The 22893-nt window shown below is 45.0% G+C and overlaps 1 protein-coding gene across 5 annotated transcripts in view; it reads right to left on the bottom strand.

Annotated features, from left to right (window-relative positions):
- Positions 1 to 22893, bottom strand: part of MPG (N-methylpurine DNA glycosylase) — a 185346-nt gene that overhangs the window by 105792 nt on the left and 56661 nt on the right. For all 5 annotated transcript variants that reach the window (XM_073542755.1, XM_073542757.1, XM_073542756.1 and 2 more), the window contains exon 2: positions 4367 to 4553. In XM_073542755.1, the coding sequence (XP_073398856.1) occupies positions 4367 to 4552 (186 nt within the window). In that variant the 5' untranslated portion in view covers position 4553. The remainder of the gene's footprint in view (positions 1 to 4366; positions 4554 to 22893) is intronic.

Here is a 22893-nt window from a genome sequence, read left to right as displayed (position 1 = left end):
CTGCTGTGAGTACCGCCCTGGTGGTTTATGTACGCCACGGCCGTGGTGTTGTCTGACTAAATGCAGACTGGTTTGCCTATGAGGAGAGGCTGCCAACGAAGGAGAGCAAGGAAGATTGCTCTGATCGCCAGAAGATTGATGGGAAGAAGAGCCTCCTGGGCGTTCCAGCGCCCTTGGGCCGTTTTCCGATGGTAAACCGCCCCCCATCCCAGGAGACTGGCATCGGTGGTGATGACTTGCCACGGAGGCAGAAGAAAGGACCTTCCCTGGAGAACTGATGCCGGCAAAGTCCACCAGGTCAGCGATTGTCTGACTCTGAGCGGAAGGAGGATGGGGCGGTCCAGAGAAAACGAAGTCTTGTCCCAGACTGAAAGGAGGAACAGCTGGAGAGGGCGAGTGTGAAACTGTGTGAAAGGCACTGCTTCCATGGAAGCTATCATCTTCCCCACGACCCTCATGCAGGACCGAAGGGGCATGATCCTCGAGCGTTTTAGGGATCGGATTCCCTTGCAAAGGGTTGAAAACTTGTCCCTCGGTAGAAACACCCGGGCTAGATTTGTGTCGAATTCAATGCCCAAAAAGGTCAGACGCTGGGTAGGGTGCAGGATGGACTTCTCCTTGTGGACTATCCATCCGAGGCGGCCGAGAGCATCCAGGGTTATCTGAAGACTTTGAAGACCGTCTTGGCGGGACGAGCCCTTGATCAGGAGATCGTCCAGATAAGGGATGATGAGAATCCTCCTGGATCGAAGGATGGCTATGACTGTTGCCATTACTTTCGTAAAGACACGGGGAACGGAGGCCAGGCCGAAGGGAAGGGCCGCGAACTGATAGTGATTGTCCTGAATCGCAAAGCGGAGGAATCTCTGATGTTGCAGACAAATAGGGATGTGGAGGTAGGCATCCTGTATGTCGATAGAGCAGAGGAACTCTCCGGGTTCCATCGAGGCTATTACCGAGCGCAGGGACTCCATCTTGAAGTGGAGGACCCTCACATGGCGGTTGAGCAACTTGAGGTCCAAAATTGGACGAAGAGAGCCGTCTTTTTTTGGGACTACGAAGAGATTTGAGTAGAACCCTGAAAACCGTTCGTTTGAAGGAACGGGGACGACAACCCCGGCGGAAAGAAGGGAGGAGACGGCCTGAAGGAACCCTGGAATCTGGGACCGCTGTCTTGGGGGTCGAGACAGGAAGGAGCGACTGTTTGGGAGGGAAGAAAATTTGATTTTGTAACCGGAAGTGATGATTTCCCTGACCCAAGCGTCGTCGACAACAGACGGCCAAGCGTCCTTGATAAAGGAAAGTCTGCCTCCCACTCTGGAAGAATTTACAGGTGGGGGTGACCCGTCACTTAGAGGAAAATCTGCCGGACCGGGAGCCTGAAGACCTGGTGGGCTGGCCTCTTGACCTCCAGCGGGGAGCGGGTTTATATGATGGTTTCCTCCGGTCCCTGGAAGCGGAGGGCCAGTCCTGCTGGGATGAACCTTCTGTGGAAGCTAAGGGGCGAATGGACCTAAACGGCCGAGCAGCCTTTTTGTTGAAAAACCTTCTAGGCCTGGACTGAGGAAGAGAGGTACTTTTACCACCAGTGGCATCCGAAATTATCTGATCCAGCTTGGCGCCAAAGAGCCTAGAGCCGTGAAAAGCCAGGTTGGTGAGCGACTTTTTAGAGGTGGTGTCCGCACTCCACGACTTCAACCAAAGGATGCGGCGTATGGCTACTATGTTGCTGTTAGCTCTTGCTACACCCGGCCGCGTCCAAGGAGGCGGCCAAAAGGTATTTACCTGCATGATTAATTTGATCTGCCAAATCTGCCAGCTTGCCCTGATGTGCTGCCGCTAAGATGCCCTTGCGAAGAATTTTTGCCCAAGCTGAAATGACCTTGGCCACCCAGGCGGAGGCGAAAATAGCACAGAGGGAGGCGCCGGATGCCTCAAAAATTGACTTAGCCAGAGATTCTATTTGCCTCTCCATCGGATCTTTAAGCGAAGCTCCGTCCGGGAGGGATAGAACCGTCTTAGAGGAAAGACGGGAAACTGGAGGATCTACCTCAGGAGCTTTGGTCCATTTCGTGACTAGATCCGCCTCGAAGGGATATAGCACATCTAATTACTTGCGGCCTGAAAAACGTTTCTCAGGGTGTTCCCAGTGATTGGCTAAGGAGGTGTCCCACTCCTTGTGATTAGGAAAGGTTCGAGGGGGAGGCCTCGCTCGCTTAAAAGAGACAGAGCATTCCTGAGGAGGTGCCTTATTTTCCTTTATTTTGAGGGTTTGGAAGATAGCTGATATGAGACTATCTACCATGTCCCGAGTTCTAGCCATGTTGTCCGCCTCCGAGTCAGATCCGGATTGGGAATCATCGTCTGACCTACGGTCGTCTGCTGATGAGGGAGACAAGGAGCGTAGCCTGGGTGAAGCGGAAGGACCTTGCTAGCTGGAAGAAGAGCCAGACAGAGCCCGCTTCCTAGAATCTCTACCCGGCCTGTCTGCTTGAAGGTCGCGGTGAGCTGAAGGCGACTCACCGTGAGGGGCGGTCGGCGCACAGGTGGCTGTAGATAGCCGAGATAACCGTTCTAAGACCTGGACCAGAGACTGAGAAACTTTAGTCAAATCAGAGACTGACTGAGACATTGCAACGGCCCACTCAGGGGGTGGCGTGCTCTCATTTCGGGGCTCGGAGTGCTCCTGGGGGGCAGACATGGCGGAAGGGCTGCAGGACGGGCAGAAAGGAGACGACTGACCTGATGCCCACTTCTTTTTACAGCGCGCGCAGGCGTAGTAAATAGCGGTGGGTCTGGAACAGAGAGCCCTTGCAGAGTTGGGCATAAGTCTATGCGGCAGTAGCACTAAGCTGACAGGGAACTGCCGTGGGGAGCTAAGTGTAGCGTCAAACTATAGCAGCGCCGAGCCTACCGAGGTTCAAATGCGGAGCAAACACCTTGTGGCCCCCAAGAAGATCCAGAGAAGGGAGAGAAAGTGATCTCTCAGAAATGCCAGAAAACCGCTAGTGGTGGGCGGAGCTTAACGGCTGAGCCGCGTGGATGAAGACCGAGGGGGGGCATGGCTAGAGGGGGATACTGATAGCGCTGAAGAGAAAGCAGCCCCGTGATGGGCTGAAAAAGGTGCGAATAAAGCGCGCGCAGAGAGGAGGAAGAAGCTTGCCAAAGTGAAAGTGCGTCTCCCCCCGAGGCTAATGTCGAACGGCGTACCCGGCGCCCGCGATGCTGCGGACATATGAAAGAAGAAGGTAACTGCTGCCTGCCGAGAAGAAACACCGGTGAACTCCCTCAGTGCAGAGCGATGGAAGGGGAGACGCGCGCCCGGGGGAAAAGGGGGCGGGAAATTCTAACCGGCTATTATAGAAGCCAGTCCTGAAAACTGCCATGTGAACAGAACGCAGAGTGGGAGATTCAAACAGGGGCCAGCTCCCCCAGTGACTGCTACTAGATGCCTGTGTCACGCTGCGGTACTGAGAGGGTCAGCATAGGTCCGGGGACATTCAGACAGCTTACCTGATGTCCCTGAGGAGGGTGACCGCAGGGGCCCACGAATAGAGAGCAGGCCGCTGGGCGCGAAAGTCCTCTGTACCATGTCTCTATAGTGCAGAAGACTGCGCCAATTCTGCTGGAAGGAGGAATGTCACCACTGGTGACCGCCGTCTTCCTCTCAGCCCTGTCCCGGGAGAGGGGTGAGGAGGGGAATTGGCTAGGACCGGCCGTCATCAGTCCATAGCACCCGAGGGTGATAGGGGAAAAGCCCTGCCTGCGGTCCTGAGAGTTGCGATGTGGACACTACCACATTGCTCGTTCAGCCGCCTGATATGGGAAAGCAGGATGAACTCACATCCTGTTTCCTGGTGCTGAATCTGAAAAATAAACGGAAAAGATTAATACAAACACAACTAAAGCCTAAAAAGAAATCGTTCAGTGCGGATCTGGGAGATCCCGGTCCGCCTACTACAGACACTAAGCACAAACTGAGGTACTTGGTGCCTGTCGGTGGGTGTATACTGCCGGGGAGGAGCTAAGTTTTTTGTTTTGCATAGTGTCAGCCTCCTAGCAGCAGCAGCATAGACCTATGGTAATCTGTGTCCCCCAATAAGGTGATAAAGAAAATATCCTATGATTTCAATAGATTTGCCTGACACCCCCCAACCATTGAGATCAGGGATGAATTGGGGGAAAGGCACCCAAGATGTTATCATCTAACACATTCACTATTGGGTCTCTGCTTTCGGTAGAGCAGTTTCTAGTTTTTATGGCAGAAACAAACGAGAGGATTTTCGGAAAGCGACAGGACCTTTATTACCAGAGAGAAGAAAGCTACACGAATGCCCCAGAATTATTATTATAGCGCCAATGTTACCTGCCCCAGGAAAGATTTTGCCAGGTGAGTGCAGGGCTTATTGTAGAAGTCAGATACCAAGCGCTTCTTTGTGCTCTGGAAGTATTTGCTCGAGACGGAATCATTTTCCCTCTGATCTCCAGATGCCTTCTTCTCACTATTCTCTGCATCACCCGTACCTTGCTCACGTCTTCTTTTTATAGGCATTCTGAAAATTATCAGCCCATAATAAAAATGTTATGTAAAAGATTTCAGAACGAGCACAGAAACACAGAATCGTCTCATTTTACACTCAAAAATCTGTCACCAGGTTTTAGCCACCTAATCTGAGATTAGTGTAGGGGCAGAGACCCTTATGCCAGCAATGTGTCACTTACTGGGCTGTTTGCTCTTGTTTGTATCAGTGTTATCAGCAGATTATCATTATATGAATATTAAACCTGCCATGTAGTCCGCAGTATTCATGAGCCATGTATAACCCCGCCCACACCACTGATTGTTAGCTGTCTGCCTATGCACAAACAGCTACCAATCAGTAATATGGGTGGAGTTATACAGGGCTCAGTATTCAGAGAACTGCTGTGGAGAAAAAGTGTGATTCTATTCAAGCTGCAGCAAGCAGCCCAGTAAGTAACATAGTAACATAGCTATTAAGGTTGAAGGAAGACTTTAAGTCCATCTAGTTCAACCCATATCCTAACCTAACCTGCCCTAACATGTTGATCCAGAGGACGGCGAAAAAAAAACCTATGTGGCGAAAAGTAAGCTTCACATTGGGGAAAAAAATCCTTCCCGACTCCACATACGGCAATCAGACTAGCTCCCTGGATCAATGCAATATCAAGGAGACTAGTGTATATAAATATAACCTTTAATATTATACTTTGAGAAAGGCATCCAGACCCTTCTTAAATTTTAGTAGGGAATCACTCATTACAACATCATATGGCAGAGTTCCATAGTCTAACTGCTCTTACAGTAAAGAATCCGCGTCTGTGAGTATGCTTAAACCTTCTTTCCTCCAGACGTAGAGGATGCCCCCTTGTCCCCGTCACAGGTCTAAGAGTAAAAAGATCATTAGAAAGGTCTTTGTATTGTCCCCGCATATATTTATACATTGTAATAAGATCACCCCTAAGCCTTCGATTTTCCAAACTAAATAACCCCAAGTAATAACCTATCTCGGTATTGCAGACCCCCCAGTTCCCTAATAACCTAGGTCGCTCTTCTCTGCACCCGCTCCAGTTCAGCTATGTCTTTCTTATACACCGGAGACCAGAACTGTACACAGTATTCTAAGTGTGGTCGCACTAGTGACTTATATAGAGGTAAAATTATGTTCTTCTCATGAGCATCTATGCCTCTTTTAATGCATTCCATTATTTTATTTGCCTTTGCAGCAGCTGCCTGACACTGGCCACTAAATGTGAGTTTGTCGTCCACCCATACACCCAGGTCTTTTTCAGTGACAGTTTTGCCCAGTGTTTTACAATTAAGCACATAATTATACATCTTGTTCGTTCTACCCAAGTGCATGACCTTACATTTATCCCCATTAAAGCTCAGTTGCCATTTATCAGCCCAAGCTTCTAGGTTACATAAATCCTCCTGTAATATAAAATTGTTCTCCTCTGTATTGATTACCCTGCAGAGTTTAGTGTCATCTGCAAATATTGAAGTTCCACTCTCTATGCCCCCTACAAGGTCATTAATAAATATGTTAAAAAGAAGCGGGCCCAATACTGACCCCTGTGGTACCCCACGGCTAACCATGACCCAGTCCGAGTGTGGTCCATTACTAACCACCCTTTGTTTCCTATCCCTGAGCCAGCTCTTAAACCACTTACACATATTTTCCCCTATCACCATTTCTCTCATTTTATGTATCAACCTTTTGTGTGGCACCGCATCAAAAGCTTTTGAAAAGTCCATATACACCACGTCCACTGCATTCCCTTGGTCCAGTCCCTTGTAAACCCATGTTGATATTGGGTCATGAGGTTATTCTTCTTCAAATACTTCAGTATAGTATCTCTAAAGCCTCTTTCACACTTCCGTTTTTTCTTGTCATTTAAAATCCGCCAAGATGGCGGAAAGCGGATCCGTTTGTAACTGATGCAAGCGGATGCCACCGGACCGTTTTTTTGACGGAATTTTAAAGGAAAGAGAGAGAGAATTTTTTTTTTCCACCGCCAGAAAGGATTTCAGGGTTAAATCCCCGGATGACTTCCTTTCTCCGGGCATGCGCACTGAAAAATGTGGATCCTACAGCCAAAAAAACATTGCAGGGTCCGTCCATGCATGCCGGCGGACGCAAACATTTTGGCGGATCTGCAAAAAAACCGATCCAACGCATGGCCATCCTTCAAGGTCCGCCAAAAAAAATGGCGGATCCGTTTTTTTCAAAAACTGGCGGATTTTGACTGATGGTCAAAAACGGAAGTGTGAAAGAGGCCTTAGAAAACCCTCCAGGATTTTACCCACTGAAGAGATCAAGCTCACGGGCCTATAATTTCCAAGTTCAGTTTTGTCCCCTTTTTGAATATTGGCACCACATTTGCTATATGCCAGTCCTGTGGTACAGACCCTGTTATTATGGAATCTTTAAAGATTAAAAATAATGGTCTATGACTGTACTTAATTCCTGTACTACTCGGGGGTTTATCCCATCCGGGACAAGGGATTTGTTAATTTTAGTGATTTTTAGACGCCTCCGTACTTCCTGCTGGGTTAAGCAGGTGACATTTAATGGAGAATTTTTTTTATCCCTGATCATGTTATCCGTCATGGGATTTTCTTGTGTAAATACTGTTGAAAAAAAAGTCATTTAGCATATTGGCTTTTTCCTCATCCACCACTTCACCCAGACTATTTTTAAGGCTATCATTTTTTAGTTTCTTACTATTTATGTAGTTAAAGAATATTTTGGGATTATTTTTACTGTCTCTGGCAATGAGTCTCTCTGTCTCCATCTTTGCTGCCTTGATTTGCTTTTTACAGAATTTAGCAGGAATTATGAAGGCTAAAGGCATTTCTGAGAAAGTGATTTAAACTCTACAGAGAAGTAGGAAACCCGTGACTAATGCCATTTACGGGGAGGTTTGGAAAAAAATTTCATCTTGGCGTTCCCCAGTTACTCCTGATCGCTTACATCCTAACATCGCTCAGATCTTATAGTTTCTTCAAAACGGCTTAGATCTAGGAGTCACACCTAGTACAATGAAGGTACAGGTGTCAGCTCTTAGTTCATTTTACGATCAAGATCTGGCGGGCCATCGATGGGTCAAACGCTTCATTACCTCAACAACTAGAATCCATCCTAGACTTCGTAGTCATGTTCCCCCCTGGGACTTGAATCTAGTTCTTAAAGGTTTGACCAAGGTTCCGTTTGAGCCTCTGTCATCCATGTCTCTAAAGAACTTAACACTTAAAACTGTGTTTTTGGTAGCTATTACTACCCCGAGGCGTGTAGAACTACAGGCCCTGTTAATTCAAGAACCCTATTTGACTATCACTGAGGATAGTATCACCCTAAGATTGGATCCCTCCTTTATGCCTAAAGTAGTCTCGAACTTTCATAGGTTCCAGGACATAGTATTGCCTTCCTTCTGTCCAAATCCCTCCAATGCGAAGGAAGAAGTCTTTCACACCCTCGATGTCCGCAGGATATTTCTCTTCTACCTCCAGCAGACAGTTGGAGGGTTGACCAGAAATTATTCAGTTTTCCGGTCGGAATAAAGGCAAAAAGGCGGCAAAGAATACAATTGCAAATTGGATCAGGCAAGCTATCAGCCTCACGTATTCATCACAGAACGTTCCTCCACCTTCATCTCTGAAAGCCCATTCTACTCATTCAGTTTCAACATCATGGGCAGAGAGAGGGGACGCATCTTCTGAGCAGATATGCAGAGCCGCCACCTGGTCGTCTGGCCATACATTCACCAGACACTATAGACTAAATTTCAACAGGGATTTAACGTTTGGCAGACGAGTTCTGCAGGCTGTTGTCCCTCACTAAAAAATAAGTTGTTGGTACTCCTCCGATATGGCTGTCGTGGAAGGTGACTAGAGAAAATAGAATTAGTCTTACCGGTAATTCGGTTTTTGGAACCTTCCACGACAGCACGAATTTCCCTCCCTATCTAATGCTCTTATTGGATGATTCCTACACTTTGGTGGTAACTATACTGTACATGCTAGTGTGTCCAGAAAAAACACTGGAGATAGCAGGAAGGGGAGGGTTATTTAACCTCGTGTGCTTCCTGTCCCCCATTAGGGCGGGGAGACATCCTCAGATATGGCTGTCGTGGAAGGTTCCTAGAAACCAAATTACCGGTAAGACTAATTCTATTTTCTTTTCTCTTCTAGTAAGGTTGTGGTTAACCAGTCACCTTCATCCGATTCAGGGTCAATATGACAAGTCCTCTCCCTCTCACTTTGAACTCCATCTCCAACCATGGCCTTTTTGCCTAGGTGCAGCCTGGGAGAAATGATAGAAAACTAACGCCGTAATGGAATTTTGGACCCCTTCTCTTATTATGGCCCTCATATCAGTTGTGAAGGAGGACTGTTCTTCCATCACCACTGTGGCAATATACTCTGGACATAATTGTTTCCCCATATGGGTCAATAAGCTTTATGTTGCATGTGACATTTTTCCCCCTGCTATTTAGATGCTGAAAGGGCAATAAACCTTTTAGCAACAGCCTTATGCTAAATGGATAAAAATATATGTAAAATAATATCTATGCCAGGTAGAACAAACTCTAGTAAATGTGAAAAGTTCCAAATCACTCACTAGTATCAGGGATTTAGTAGGGGTATCAGTGTTTTGCCATTCCATTGCTGACTGTCTAAATGCACTGGTGACTCAGCTTCTCTTTGGAATTACTGAATTGTCAAAAAAAAAAAAAAAAAAAAAAAAAAAAGGAACTTCCCCTTTAATTAGGTCTTGTCACTCTGTTTTTTGCAAATACCAGAAGTGCGGTCCACACTGGAACACACTCCGGGTACTAGAGGCTTGCGTGTCATTCGCCTGTAACTGGAAAAATACTTCAGCACGCCGATGTGTTGGGTGCGTACGCCAGACACGCGCAGTGATGACCAGTGTGAGCAGGGGAAGCAGCTCAATCCAGGAGCTTCAGCCTGGCCGGTAGAGCTTAGGGACCCCTTGTTCAGTGAGGTGTGAGCATACGGACACTACTGAGCAAGAGAGATGCGAGGACACCACCAACCCCAAAGCTCCTACCCACGGCAGTCAGGAGCTCCTGCTCAAAATTCTGTTTCTGCGACATGAGTGCACCTCTTATGTGTCTCTCCCTGATAGGGACAAGAAAAACACTAGTGGGTGCTGAAGGGAGGAGCCATTTAATCTCGTGCATTCCTGTCCCTATTATGGATATCAAGGACGACCTCCTGACGGTGCAGTCAGGAGGGTTGTCCTGAAAAATATGTTTGCAAGAAGACAAATTTCAGTTATCCTGTTCGGTGTTTGTCCCACCCCGGTAACTCCACCTTCATGTAAAATAAGCTCTGGAGGCACAATTATCTCCCGTCACCATCTGCCCCGGAGCCTGGAAGAGGTCACTTTAAAAGTGATAAAAGATGATTTATCAACAAAGCTGATAGGAGACATACAGGTAGGACTTTTCTCAGCAGTCTATACCCTGTATGCCCTGATTAATCGTTTAGATATGTCAAATATGGTGACAGATTCCTTTTAAATGTGACAAATGTAAAGAAAAATTACTGTACTTTAAATGGTTTCTAAGGTTACAGAAAATTAACAGCACTTATGTCAGATCTGAGAAAAAAATGTTTATGTGCCACTGACATCAGAGTGATGGATACATCATTTTGTTATGTAGATAGATTTAGCTTTACATACAATAAAGAAGATACCTGTAAAAAAGGGTGTAAAGAAAGAGTCTCACCTCCAAAACACAAGCCAGTAGCAGTACACATTCTCCACTGACCCTGGTACATGCCAGGCTGATTGGGACTGCACATTGGCACACGGACGTCTGTCATTTCCTGGGTGTCTAAAGGTCGTACTAATAACATATTCACATGTCCAAACTGATCACCTCCAACATAACGCCACAACACCCCAGGCGGCCAAGCTTCAGATCCTGTGTTCTGCACTCGCATGTGATACATAACTGAAATCAGGGTCTCTGCAGATCTCAGATTAAGTAGGAAAAACCTGGTGCCATATTCCCTTTAATAAAGTCTCGTGCATATTTTAATCCTTGTAAGGTAAATCCAATGAACATAGTGGGTGGTGAATTAAAGTAGGATAGAACAAATTACAATCTCACACCCACAACGGACAGTAGATGACCAACTGTAATAATTTACTCACAGACAGAGGACAATCCAGTCATAGGGTCAAATAGCAAATAAAATCAATTTTATTGGTATATAAAAGATCATACAGACAGGCACAAAGTGAAGCTAGAAGATGGAAAGGTCATTCTAACCACATGTAGGAGGCCCAAGGTAGGTATGTCAGAAGGCAGGTACATAACATTATAATAGTGAACACATATCACATTGCTCATACACGCACAATGGCAATAAAGGATACCTGAATTAGGCAAAATTACCAGAGCCAAAGTTAGGCCACATTCATCAAATAGATAGGTAGCGCTAAACATGCGCCATAGTAAGAAAATATATATACAGGTACCTTAAAGGAGCAGAGCCGCCTTCCTACACAGTCCTACCCGCCCCAACGCGCGTTTCGGCATACCTTTATCAAGGGGCCCCACTTTGTGCCTGTCTGTCTGTATGATCTTTTATATACCAATAAAATTGATTTTATTTGCTATTTGACCCCATGACTGGATTGTCCTCTGTCTGTGAATATTTTAATCCTTGCAGCAACCCCCAAATGTGACCATAAGTCATTATACCTAGTTCCCTCCTCTCTGCTGCCGCTCCTTCCGTATCTTTGATTGGTGCCCTATGTTCGTAACGGCCATGATGCCAGAAGTATATCGAGTGAGCACTGCAGTCACTGATTATATAAGAGTGGCACGCGACTGCTGCATACAAACAAAAACCGGCAGCGCTGCGGGAGAGTGGGCAGTGGATCGCTGGGGGACATTTTAGGCAAGTACAGATGATTTTGGTATTTTACAATCCTGGCAGCCAGGCTTACAACATCTCTACATGTTGGATAACCTTTTTAAGGGGAGCCTGTCACCAGATTTTTCCCATATAAAGCAGGGCTGTGGAGTCGGTAAGCCACAGTTGCGACTCCGACTCCTGGATTTTATCAGGCTCCGACTCCAACTCCTTCATAAATGGCCAATTCATAACAAATTTACTGTTGTAAAATATTAAACATCCTGCTTATTCAGTTTCTCACCATCATATAAGTAATCAGACCACTTAGAGCAAAAACTACATTTATTAGAATACAATTAGAATATAGCAAATAACTTTTATAAACTTTTCTAAACTAAGTAAATATGCAATAAACACTTTTATGCAGAGAAGAAATCTATAAATTTGTCCTCAGAAAAAGTATTGCCTCTGTCAGATCCTCCTTCATGGATGCCCTCAAATCTGATCTAATTATTTTGAGAGCAGAGAACAACCTCTCTACACTAACTTGTGTTGGTGGCAAAGCAGTAACCACTCGGGCAACATCTCTGACAATGTCAGGATACAGAGGAATCGCTTGTTGCACTGTTATTTTTGATGAACGGTCAAATTTCTCAATTTCTTTTAGTGCACATGAAAAATTCTGCTGAAATGTACTGGCTGTGTTCCTTGATGGGGATGACTCTTCTATGCGGGAACGCTTTGCACAGTCCTTGTGATCCAAATATTTTTCGAAATTAAATTCTTCATCAGTTGATGATGAGGGTGAAGATGTGGCAGGTTGACCAAATTCTTCTCGTTCCTCCTGACTGTTCTGCAACCCTTTCATCCTTACTGCTATTTCAAACAGAGCTTCTTTTCCTTTACTTAGCTGTTTCCTTTACTTAGCTGTTGATCATCTAGAAGAATCCGATGCATTGGGTCTACATAAACAGCTGCCAAAAGAATGTTATTTTGTAATAGTAGCTCCTCTCTCCGTTTCATTGATGTAGCAATGCCACTTGCAATTAACCCTCCTCTTTGGGACAGGCGAAACATCAGGTTCTTCCACTCCTTTAAGAAAATACCTGGAGTTAAGTCCTCTGCTTGTAATTTTTTAGTCACTGTAAATGGGTGCTCTAGCAATTTTTCCAGCTCAGTCACCTGATTCCACTGACTTTCATTTAGCGTCAGTTGAGGGTTAGCCATGTCTACAAGAAAGGTTTTCAGTTCAACCAAGCGCTGAATCATTAAGTACTGCCCCATCGTGTGGCTTGATCAATAATTGCCCCTTTTCCAGCACGTCTCTTCAAAATTGAGTCAACTTTAGGGGTTCTGGCAACAGTAGCCAATTTTCTCACCTTGCCAATCAGTGCAGCAGCATGTCCTTCTTGCAGACTGTCTCTTATAGCCAGCTGTAGCGTATGCACAACACAGCGCATGTGATGAATGAAAGAACATATTGACACAGTTTCAACAAGATCATCTAGACTATCATGTTGCTGTTCATCTGAACCAACTTCAGTTTGCTCCTCAGTTAAAATACTGTGTTCCTCTATTTCAAACATTTCTGTGTCTGTGGACCCAGAATGTTCCTCTAGCTGCTGGTCACCATCATTACTCTCATTCATTAGCTTAATAGTACTTATCATATTTGAAGCATTGTCAGTTACGACAGAAAGAACTTGCTCTTTTTTAAGTTCATAGTCTTGCAGAACCTTTTCCACCAAGACCTGGAGAAACTCACTGGTGTGATGAGCTTTGGTGTCTTTTACTGCCAATGTCTTGGTAACTATTTCATTTTTGTCACAAACAAATTGGACATTGATGGCAAAATAGTTCACTCTGTGACATGTGCAGGCATCCATTTTAAGAAACAGAAAGCGTCCCTTGAGAGTTTTTTTTAAGTTCTTCCTTTTGTTTAAAAGCTTCTTCGATTACTAATTTTCTAATACTCTCTCTTCTCCAGAGAAACACCAAGCTTGCGGGCCATTTCCCCATTCAGACACATAAAAGCTGGTCGTGAAAATAATGAAATAGGCACACTATCCTTTACAACAAGCTCTATGATCTGTTTTTTAAATGTATCTACTGTCATTGTCACAGTAACTTTGTCACTGACAAAATATCTTGCAACTGATGGCTGCTAAGTTCTCTGCTCCTTTGTTTGGCTGGAAGAGCTGGGCACTGGTTCATTGGTTTGGATGCAGTCTTTCTCATCCACTGCTTTCAGTACTTCTGGATGAAAGCGCTGTAAATGTCTCTTTAGATTAGAAGCTCTGGTAGGAGCATTTTTATCTTTGCCTGAATATGCACTCATCTTGGCTTCACAGCATTTGTTTTCGTCTGGATCATTTGTCATACACTGACAGACATAATGTTTTCTATCTTGAGTGATGGTGAAATGTTCAAATACAGCTGATTTAATGTGATGCTTCTTTGACATTCTCAGGTTTTTAATTCTGCATTCACAATCCAAATGACAATTGTCTTTTCCTAAAAACAATCATAGAATCATAGAATCGTAGAGTTGGAAGGGACCTCCTGGGCCATCTGGTCCAACCCCCTGCTCAAAGCAGGATTCGCTAAATCATCCCAGTCAGATGTCTGTCCAGCCTCTGTTTGAAGACTTCCATTGAAGGAGAACTCACCACTTCTCGTGGCAGCCTGTTCCACTCATTGATCACTCTGTCAAAAAGTTTTTTCTAATATCTAATCTGTGTCTCCTCCCATTCAGTTTCATCCCATTGCTTCTAGTCTTTCCTTGTGCAAATGAGAATAAAGTTGATCCTTCTACAATGTGACAGCCCTTTAGATATTTGTAGACAGCTATTAAGTCTCCTCTCAGTCTTCTCTTTTGCAAACTAAACATTCCCAAAACCTGCAACCTTTCCTCATAAGACAGGGTTTGCAGACCGGTCACCATTCTGGTCGCTCTTTTCTGAACTTGCTCCAGTTTGTTGATGTCTTTTTTAAAATGTGGTGCCCAAAACTGGACACAATATTCCAGATGAGGTCTGACCAAAGAGGAGTAGAGGGAAATAATGACTTCACGTGATCTAGACTGTATGCTTCTGTTAATACATCCTAGAATTGCATTTGCCTTTTTTGCTGCTGCATCACACTGTTGACTCATATTCAGTCTGTGATCTATTAGTATACCCAAGTCTTTTTCACATGTGCTGTCACTTAGCCCTATTCCTCCCATTCTATATATGCTTTTTTCATTTTTATTGCCCAGATGTAGTACTTTGCATTTCTCCCTGTTAAAAACCATTCTGTTAGTTGCTGCCCACTTCTCCAGTTTATTTAAATCTTTTTGAATCCTCTCTCTCTCTTCTCTAGTATTAGCTATCCCTCCCAGCTTTGTGTCATCAGCAAATTTAATCAGTTTACCCTCAATTCCTTCATCTAAATCGTTGATAAAGATGTTTTACAATACAGGGCCCAGGACAGAGCCCTGTGGTACCCCACTTGAGACATTCTTCCAACTGGATGTGCAGCCATTTACGACCACTCTTTGGGTCCGATCACTAAGCCAGTTATGAATCCACCTAACAGTTGCCTTGTCCATTCCATACTTAGTCATTTTTTCAATAAGGATTGTATGAGAGACTTTGTCAAATGCTTTGCTGAAGTCAAGATATACTATATCTACAGCATTTCCTTGATCCACCCAATCAGTGATACCGTCATAGAAGGAAATTAAGTTAGTCTGACATGACTTATTAGTTACAAACCCATGCTGACTCTGTTTAATCACTTCATTCTTATCCAGGTATTGACATACATGTTGTTTAATAATTTGTTCAAAGATCTTTCCTGGTATAGAAGTCAGACTCACCGGCCTATAGTTGCCTGGGTCCACCTTCTTCCCCTTTTTGAAGATAGGAACAACATTTGCTCTTCTCCAGTCTTCTGGCACTTCTCCTGTTCTCCAAGAATTTTCAAAGATTATGGAGAGGGGTTCAAAAATTTCTTCTGCTATCTCCTTCAGTACTCTGGGGTGTAATTCATCTGGACCTGGAGACTTGAATTCATTTAGGTTAGCTAAGTGTTTCCTCACTATCTTTCTGTTTATAGATATCCTGGATTCTTCTATTCCCTTAATAGGACAGTGAATAACAGTTGATGTTGCATTTCCTTTCTGAGAGAAAACAGATGCAAAATAGGAATTTAAAAGTTCAGCCTTCTCAACATCCTGTCTTACCATTTCATCATTTTCATCCTGTAAAAATCCTATAGCATCTTTGACTTTTCTTTTACTTTTGACATATCCCCAAAATCCTTTATTATTGCTTTTGACATCTCTTGCAAGCCTCAGTTCATTTTCAGCTTTAACTAATCTGATTTGTGCCCTGCAGGTTCTGCAGACAGCATTATATTCTTCTTTAGATATGCCTCCCTCTTTCCATTTTATAAACATTTTTTTCTTCCTTTTTAGCATGTGCTTAAGTTCTGTGTTCATCCATCCTGGTTTCCTTAAATGCTTCCTATTCTTCCCTCTTTTCGGAATTGTTAACAACTGTGCTTTGAGAATTTCATTTTTCAAGATTTCCCATCCTTCCTGGACATTTTTGTCTTTAAGGATATCCAGCCATTGGATCCCTCCAATTCTCTTTCTGAATCCCTTAAAATCTGCCTTTCTGAAATCTAACCTTGACGTCTGAGTCTTCACAGGTCTTCCACCTCTAGTAATCCAAAATTCTAAAATAGCATGGTCGCTACCTCCTAGGGTCCCAGCCACTTTTACCTCCTCAACCATTTCCTCCCTGTTTATAAGGATTAGATCCAAGGTAGCAGTTCCCCTTGTTTTCTCCCTTACCTTTTGGAAAATAAAGTTGTCAGCAAGAGAGGATAAGAATTTCCTTGACCTGTTAGTTTTGCCTGAGAGAGATTCCCAACAAATGTCTGGATAGTTGAAATCTCCCAATGCAACTATGTCATATTTTTTGGAGAACTTGGCCATCTGATGCATAAAGAGTTCATCTATATATTCGGCTTGCACAAAATTATTGCCAGGTTGTACAACTGATATAGTGGTCAGTAATACTGTTATTATTCCTCATGTACTCACAGTTAACTGATGCAAAGTTTGTTGAAAGGATAATACTTCTTACAGTCTTCCTCTTCTGAGTAGCAGGCAGCTGTGAGATGCTTGGAAGACGCACACCTAGTATGATCTAGTCTAGAGGAGGAGCTTTACTACTAAGAATTTGCAACACATTTTCACTTTCAGTTTCATACATTGTAAGTAGGGGGTTGGGGCAGCATGAGGTTAACCAAGTATAAGATTAGATAAGGGCAGTGGAGAACAGTGACACACAAGAAGTAAGAAATGTCTCTATCTCCAGCAGAACTGCTTATCACTGTTGTTCATAGTTTGATAGAACATATATATTTGAGTAACATTTATAAAATTCATATGAAAGTTCAATTATGAAATATTAATACATTTTTATTAAAGCTGGAGTCGGAGTCGGTACATTTCTACCGACTCCAACCAAAACTAACTCCGACTCCACAGCCCTGATATAAAGTAGGGCCAGCGCCTGTGATCCCTCATATAAAGAACTGTAGACTATCGGCAGAGCCCGGCAGTGCGACTGCGGCCATGTATGGTTGACTCTGAGTGGCCACGCCATTTCAGAGGAAAAAGCTTGAACATACAGCTGGAGACTATAGGCAGAAACCTGACTAGTCCTGCTCAGCTACACAGTGGCCTAAAAAATGGTTGTCAAAAATGTGTTATACCCCGCCCCTGGCAAAACTGAAGCGCTGACCAGACTTCAAGAATGTTCATCACAACGAACAGATTCACAGCCCACAGACATGACACCATACTGAACATTCTGATTTCCTGAACCCAGCCGCAAACAAATGGAAGTAAATTATACTAATTACTGGCACATGTTCCTCCAGATGAAGCAGAGGAAAAAATTATCAAACCAACAAAATAAATCCTATTTCACTGTAGAATAAAGGACAGTGCACATTACAGGGGGGTTTCCCCATTTCATTTTTTTTTTACTCCATTTGGTTCCTTGTACTCGACCACTGCCACCTCCATTCTTTATAGTTAAGGATGCAGCAGTGTCAACGTCTTGTGACCGCTGCAGCCAATCAATGGAAGAGGTTATGAGCTAGTACATCTGTCATTATTGTTTTTAAAGAGATTGTCTACTTTCAGGAAACTGTAAAACACCTAAAAGTCAGCATATACGCCCAGAGACCAGCACACTCTTCAGTCTTGGTGCTCTGAACTTCTGACTACAGCAGCGGGTCACCGCTTCAGCCAATCACTGAGGATGACAGCATGCAACTCTGCTCAGTGACTGGCTGAAGCAGTGACCCGCTGCTGTAGTCTGCACACCGGGACACGTTTTAGGACGCGGCGTCAAGAAGCATTGGACCCACAGAGGGTGCCTGGCGAGTTTGTTATTTAAGGTATTTTACACAGTTTGGGGCCACTTAACAGAAAATAGACAATAATTTAAGTACAGAAAAACAGCAGAGTAAAAAAAAAATTAAACAACCCTATAAAAATCCAGCAAGCTGGCCCCTGGTTTTTGCAACTGCAGTCTGCAGAGATTGCGTCATTCGTCATTTAATTTTCTTGAAAATTACGTAACGTTTTCAGACTCTCTCACCAAGGCTCTTCTCCCACGATTGCTCAGTTTGGTTGGACAGCCAGGTCTAAGAAGACTTCTGGTGGTCCCACACTTCTTCTATTTAAAGGGAATCTGTCACCCTTTTTTTGGCTTTGCAGCTGCTGGCATAGACATCGGAGGCTTATCTAGAGCAGGGTTTCCCAACTCCAGTCCTCAAGGCACACCAACAGATCATGTTTTCAGGATTTCCTTTGTATTGCACAGGTGAAGCAATTATCACCTGAGCAATACTAAGGAAATCCTGAAAACATGATCTGTTGGTGTGCCTTGAGGACGGGAGTTGGGAAACCCTGATCTAGAGCATTCTGTAATGCTGTAGATAAGACCCTGATGTAACCAGAAAGAGAAGAAAAACACGTTATATTATACTCACCGAGGTGGGCGGTCCGGTCCGATGGGTGTCGCCGTCCCGTCCGGTGCCTCCCTTCTTCATGCGATGACGTCCTCTTCTCCCATCCTGTAATGGCTCCGGCGCAGGCGCACTGCTCTGCCCTGTTGAGGGCAGAGTAGAGTCCTGCAGTGCGCAGGCGTCGAGAGGTCTGGCGCCTGCGCACAGCAGAATTCTGCTCTGCACTCAAAAGGGCAGAGCAATGCGCCTGCGCCGGAGCCATTTCAGGACGGGGGGAGAAGAGGACGTCATCGCATGAAGAAGGGAGGCGCCGGACGGGACGGCGACACCCATCGGACCGGACCGCCCACCTCGGTGAGTATAATATAACGTGTTTTTCTTCTCTTTCAGGTTACATCGGGGGCTTATCTACAGCATTACAGAATGCTCTAGATAAGCCCCCGATGTCTATGCCGGCAGCTAATAGGGGATAAAAAGGGTGACAGATCCCCTTTAAGGATTATGGAAGCCACTGTGCTCTTAGGAACCTTGAGTACTGCAGAACTTCTTTTGTAACCTTGGCCAGATCTGTGCCTTGCCATAATTCTGTCTCTGTGCTCTTGGCCGGTTCCTTTGACCTCATGATTCTCATTTGGTCTGACATGCACTGTGAGGTCTTACAGTATATAGACAGGTGTGCGCCTTTACAAATCAAGTCCTAACAGTTTAATTCAACACAGCTGCACTCCAATGAAGGAGTAGAACCGTCTCAAGGAGGATCACAAGGAAATGGACAGCATGTGACTTAAATATGAGTGTCTGAGCAAAGGGTCTGAATACTTATGACCATGTGATATTTCAGCTTTTCTTTAATAAATTTGCAAAAATTTCTACATTTCTGTTTTTTCAGTCAAGATGGGGTGCAGAGTGTACATTAATGAGGAAAAAAAAATGAAGTTTTTTGAATTTATCAAATGGCTGCAATGAAACAAGGATTGAAAAATTTAAAGGGGTTTGAATACTTTCCGTACCCACTGTATATCAGCACCATTTGTAAAGTGTTCTTTTATTTTGCTAGCATTTTAAAAGGTTTAAAAATGTAGCAATAATTTTTCATTTTTTCAAAGAATAGTATAATGTAACAGGACACTATACAATATGCTGCCCCGTCTCCCCCATAGTATAATTTAACAGGACACTATACACTATGCCGCCCCGTCTCCCCAATAGTATAATATAACAGGACACTATACACTATGCCGCCCCGTCTCCCCCATAGTATAATATAACAGGACACTATACCTCCCCGTCTCCCCCATAGTATAATATAACAGGACACTATACACTATGCCGCCCCGTCTACCCAATAGTATAATATAACAGGACACCATACACTATGCCGCCCCGTCTCCCCCATAGTATAGTATAACAGGACACTATGCCGCCCCGTCTCCCCCATAGTATAGTATAACAGGACACTATACACTATGCCGCCCCGTCTCCCCCATAGTATAATATAACAGGACACTATACACTATGCCGCCCCGTCTCCCCCATAGTATAATATAACAGGACACTATGCCGCCCCGTCTCCCCCATAGTATAATATAACAGGACACTATACACTATGCCGCCCCGTCTCCCCCATAGTATAATATAAGAGGACACTATGCCGCCCCGTCTCCCCCATAGTATAATATAACAGGACACCATACACTATGCCGCCCCGTCTCCCCCATAGTATAGTATAACAGGACACTAAGCCGCCCCGTCTCCCCCATATTATAGTATAACAGGACACTATACACTATGCCGCCCCGTCTCCCCCATAGTATAGTATAACAGGACACTATACACTATGCCGCCCCGTCTCCCCCATAGTATAACAGGACACTATACACTATGCCGCCCCGTCTCCCCCATAGTATAGTATAACAGGACACTATGCCACCCCGTCTCCCCCATACTATAGTATAACAGGACACTATGCCGCCCAGTCTCACCCATAGTATAGTATAACAGGACACTATACACTATGCCGCCCCGTCTCCCCCATAGTATAACAGGACACTATACACTATGCCGCCCCGTCTCCCCCATAGTATAGTATAACAGGACACTATGCCGCCCCGTCTCCCCCATAGTATAACAGGACACTATGCCGCCCCGTCTCCCCCATAGTATAATATAACAGGACACTATACACTATGCCGCCCTGTCTCCCTCATAGTTTAACAGGACACTATGCCGCCCCGTCTCCCCCATAGTATAACAGGACACTATACACTATGCCGTCCCGTCTCCCCCATAGTATAATATAACAGAACACTATGCCGCCCCGTCTCCCCCATAGTATAGTATAACAGGACACTATGCCGCCCCGTCTCCCCCATAGTATAGTATAACAGGACACCATGCCGCCCCGTCTCCCCCATAGTATAATATAACAGAACATTATACCCTATGCCACCCAGTCTCACCCATAGTATAACAGGACACTATACACTATGCCGCCCCGTCTCCCCCATAGTATAGTATAACAGGACACTATACTGCCCGGTCTCCCCCATAGTATAACAGGACACTATACACTATACCGCCCCGTCTCCCCCATAGTATAGCATAACAGGACACTATACCGCCCCGTCTCCCCCATAGTATAACAGGACATTATACACTATACCGCCCCGTCTCCCCCATAGTATAATTTAACAGGACACTATACACTATGCCGCCCCGTCTCCCCAATAGTATAATATAACAGGACACTATACACTATGCCGCCCCGTCTCCCCCATAGTATAATATAACAGGACACTATACCTCCCCGTCTCCCCCATAGTATAATATAACAGGACACTATACACTATGCCGCCCCGTCTACCCAATAGTATAATATAACAGGACACCATACACTATGCCGCCCCGTCTCCCCCATAGTATAGTATAACAGGACACTATGCCGCCCCGTCTCCCCCATAGTATAGTATAACAGGACACTATACACTATGCCGCCCCGTCTCCCCCATAGTATAATATAACAGGACACTATACACTATGCCGCCCCGTCTCCCCCATAGTATAATATAACAGGACACTATGCCGCCCCGTCTCCCCCATAGTATAATATAACAGGACACTATACACTATGCCGCCCCGTCTCCCCCATAGTATAATATAACAGGACACTATGCCGCCCCGTCTCCCCCATAGTATAATATAACAGGACACCATACACTATGCCGCCCCGTCTCCCCCATAGTATAGTATAACAGGACACTAAGCCGCCCCGTCTCCCCCATATTATAGTATAACAGGACACTATACACTATGCCGCCCCGTCTCCCCCATAGTATAGTATAACAGGACACTATACACTATGCCGCCCCGTCTCCCCCATAGTATAACAGGACACTATACACTATGCCGCCCCGTCTCCCCCATAGTATAGTATAACAGGACACTATGCCACCCCGTCTCCCCCATACTATAGTATAACAGGACACTATGCCGCCCAGTCTCACCCATAGTATAGTATAACAGGACACTATACACTATGCCGCCCCGTCTCCCCCATAGTATAACAGGACACTATACACTATGCCGCCCCGTCTCCCCCATAGTATAGTATAACAGGACACTATGCCGCCCCGTCTCCCCCATAGTATAACAGGACACTATGCCGCCCCGTCTCCCCCATAGTATAATATAACAGGACACTATACACTATGCCGCCCTGTCTCCCTCATAGTTTAACAGGACACTATGCCGCCCCGTCTCCCCCATAGTATAACAGGACACTATACACTATGCCGTCCCGTCTCCCCCATAGTATAATATAACAGAACACTATGCCGCCCCGTCTCCCCCATAGTATAGTATAACAGGACACTATGCCGCCCCGTCTCCCCCATAGTATAGTATAACAGGACACCATGCCGCCCCGTCTCCCCCATAGTATAATATAACAGAACATTATACCCTATGCCACCCCGTCTCACCCATAGTATAACAGGACACTATACACTATGCCGCCCCGTCTCCCCCATAGTATAGTATAACAGGACACTATACTGCCCGGTCTCCCCCATAGTATAACAGGACACTATACACTATACCGCCCCGTCTCCCCCATAGTATAGCATAACAGGACACTATACCGCCCCGTCTCCCCCATAGTATAACAGGACATTATACACTATACCGCCCCGTCTCCCCCATAGTATAACAGGACACTATACACTATGCCGCCCCGTCTCCCCCATAGTATAACAGGACACTATACACTATACCGCCCCGTCTCCCCCATAGTATAACAGGACACTATACCGCCCCGTCTCCCCCATAGTATAGTATAACAGGACACTATACACTATGCCTCCCCGTCTCCCCCATAGTATAACAGGACACTATACACTATGCCGCCCCGTCTCCCCCATAGTATAGTATAACAGGAC

This window comes from Dendrobates tinctorius, unplaced genomic scaffold (genome assembly GCF_039654945.1).
Source record: "Dendrobates tinctorius isolate UK_male_01 unplaced genomic scaffold, ASM3965494v1 ptg000129l, whole genome shotgun sequence".
NCBI classification, from domain to species: Eukaryota; Metazoa; Chordata; class Amphibia; order Anura; family Dendrobatidae; genus Dendrobates; species Dendrobates tinctorius.
This window is presented reverse-complemented; position numbering and strand designations above follow the sequence as displayed.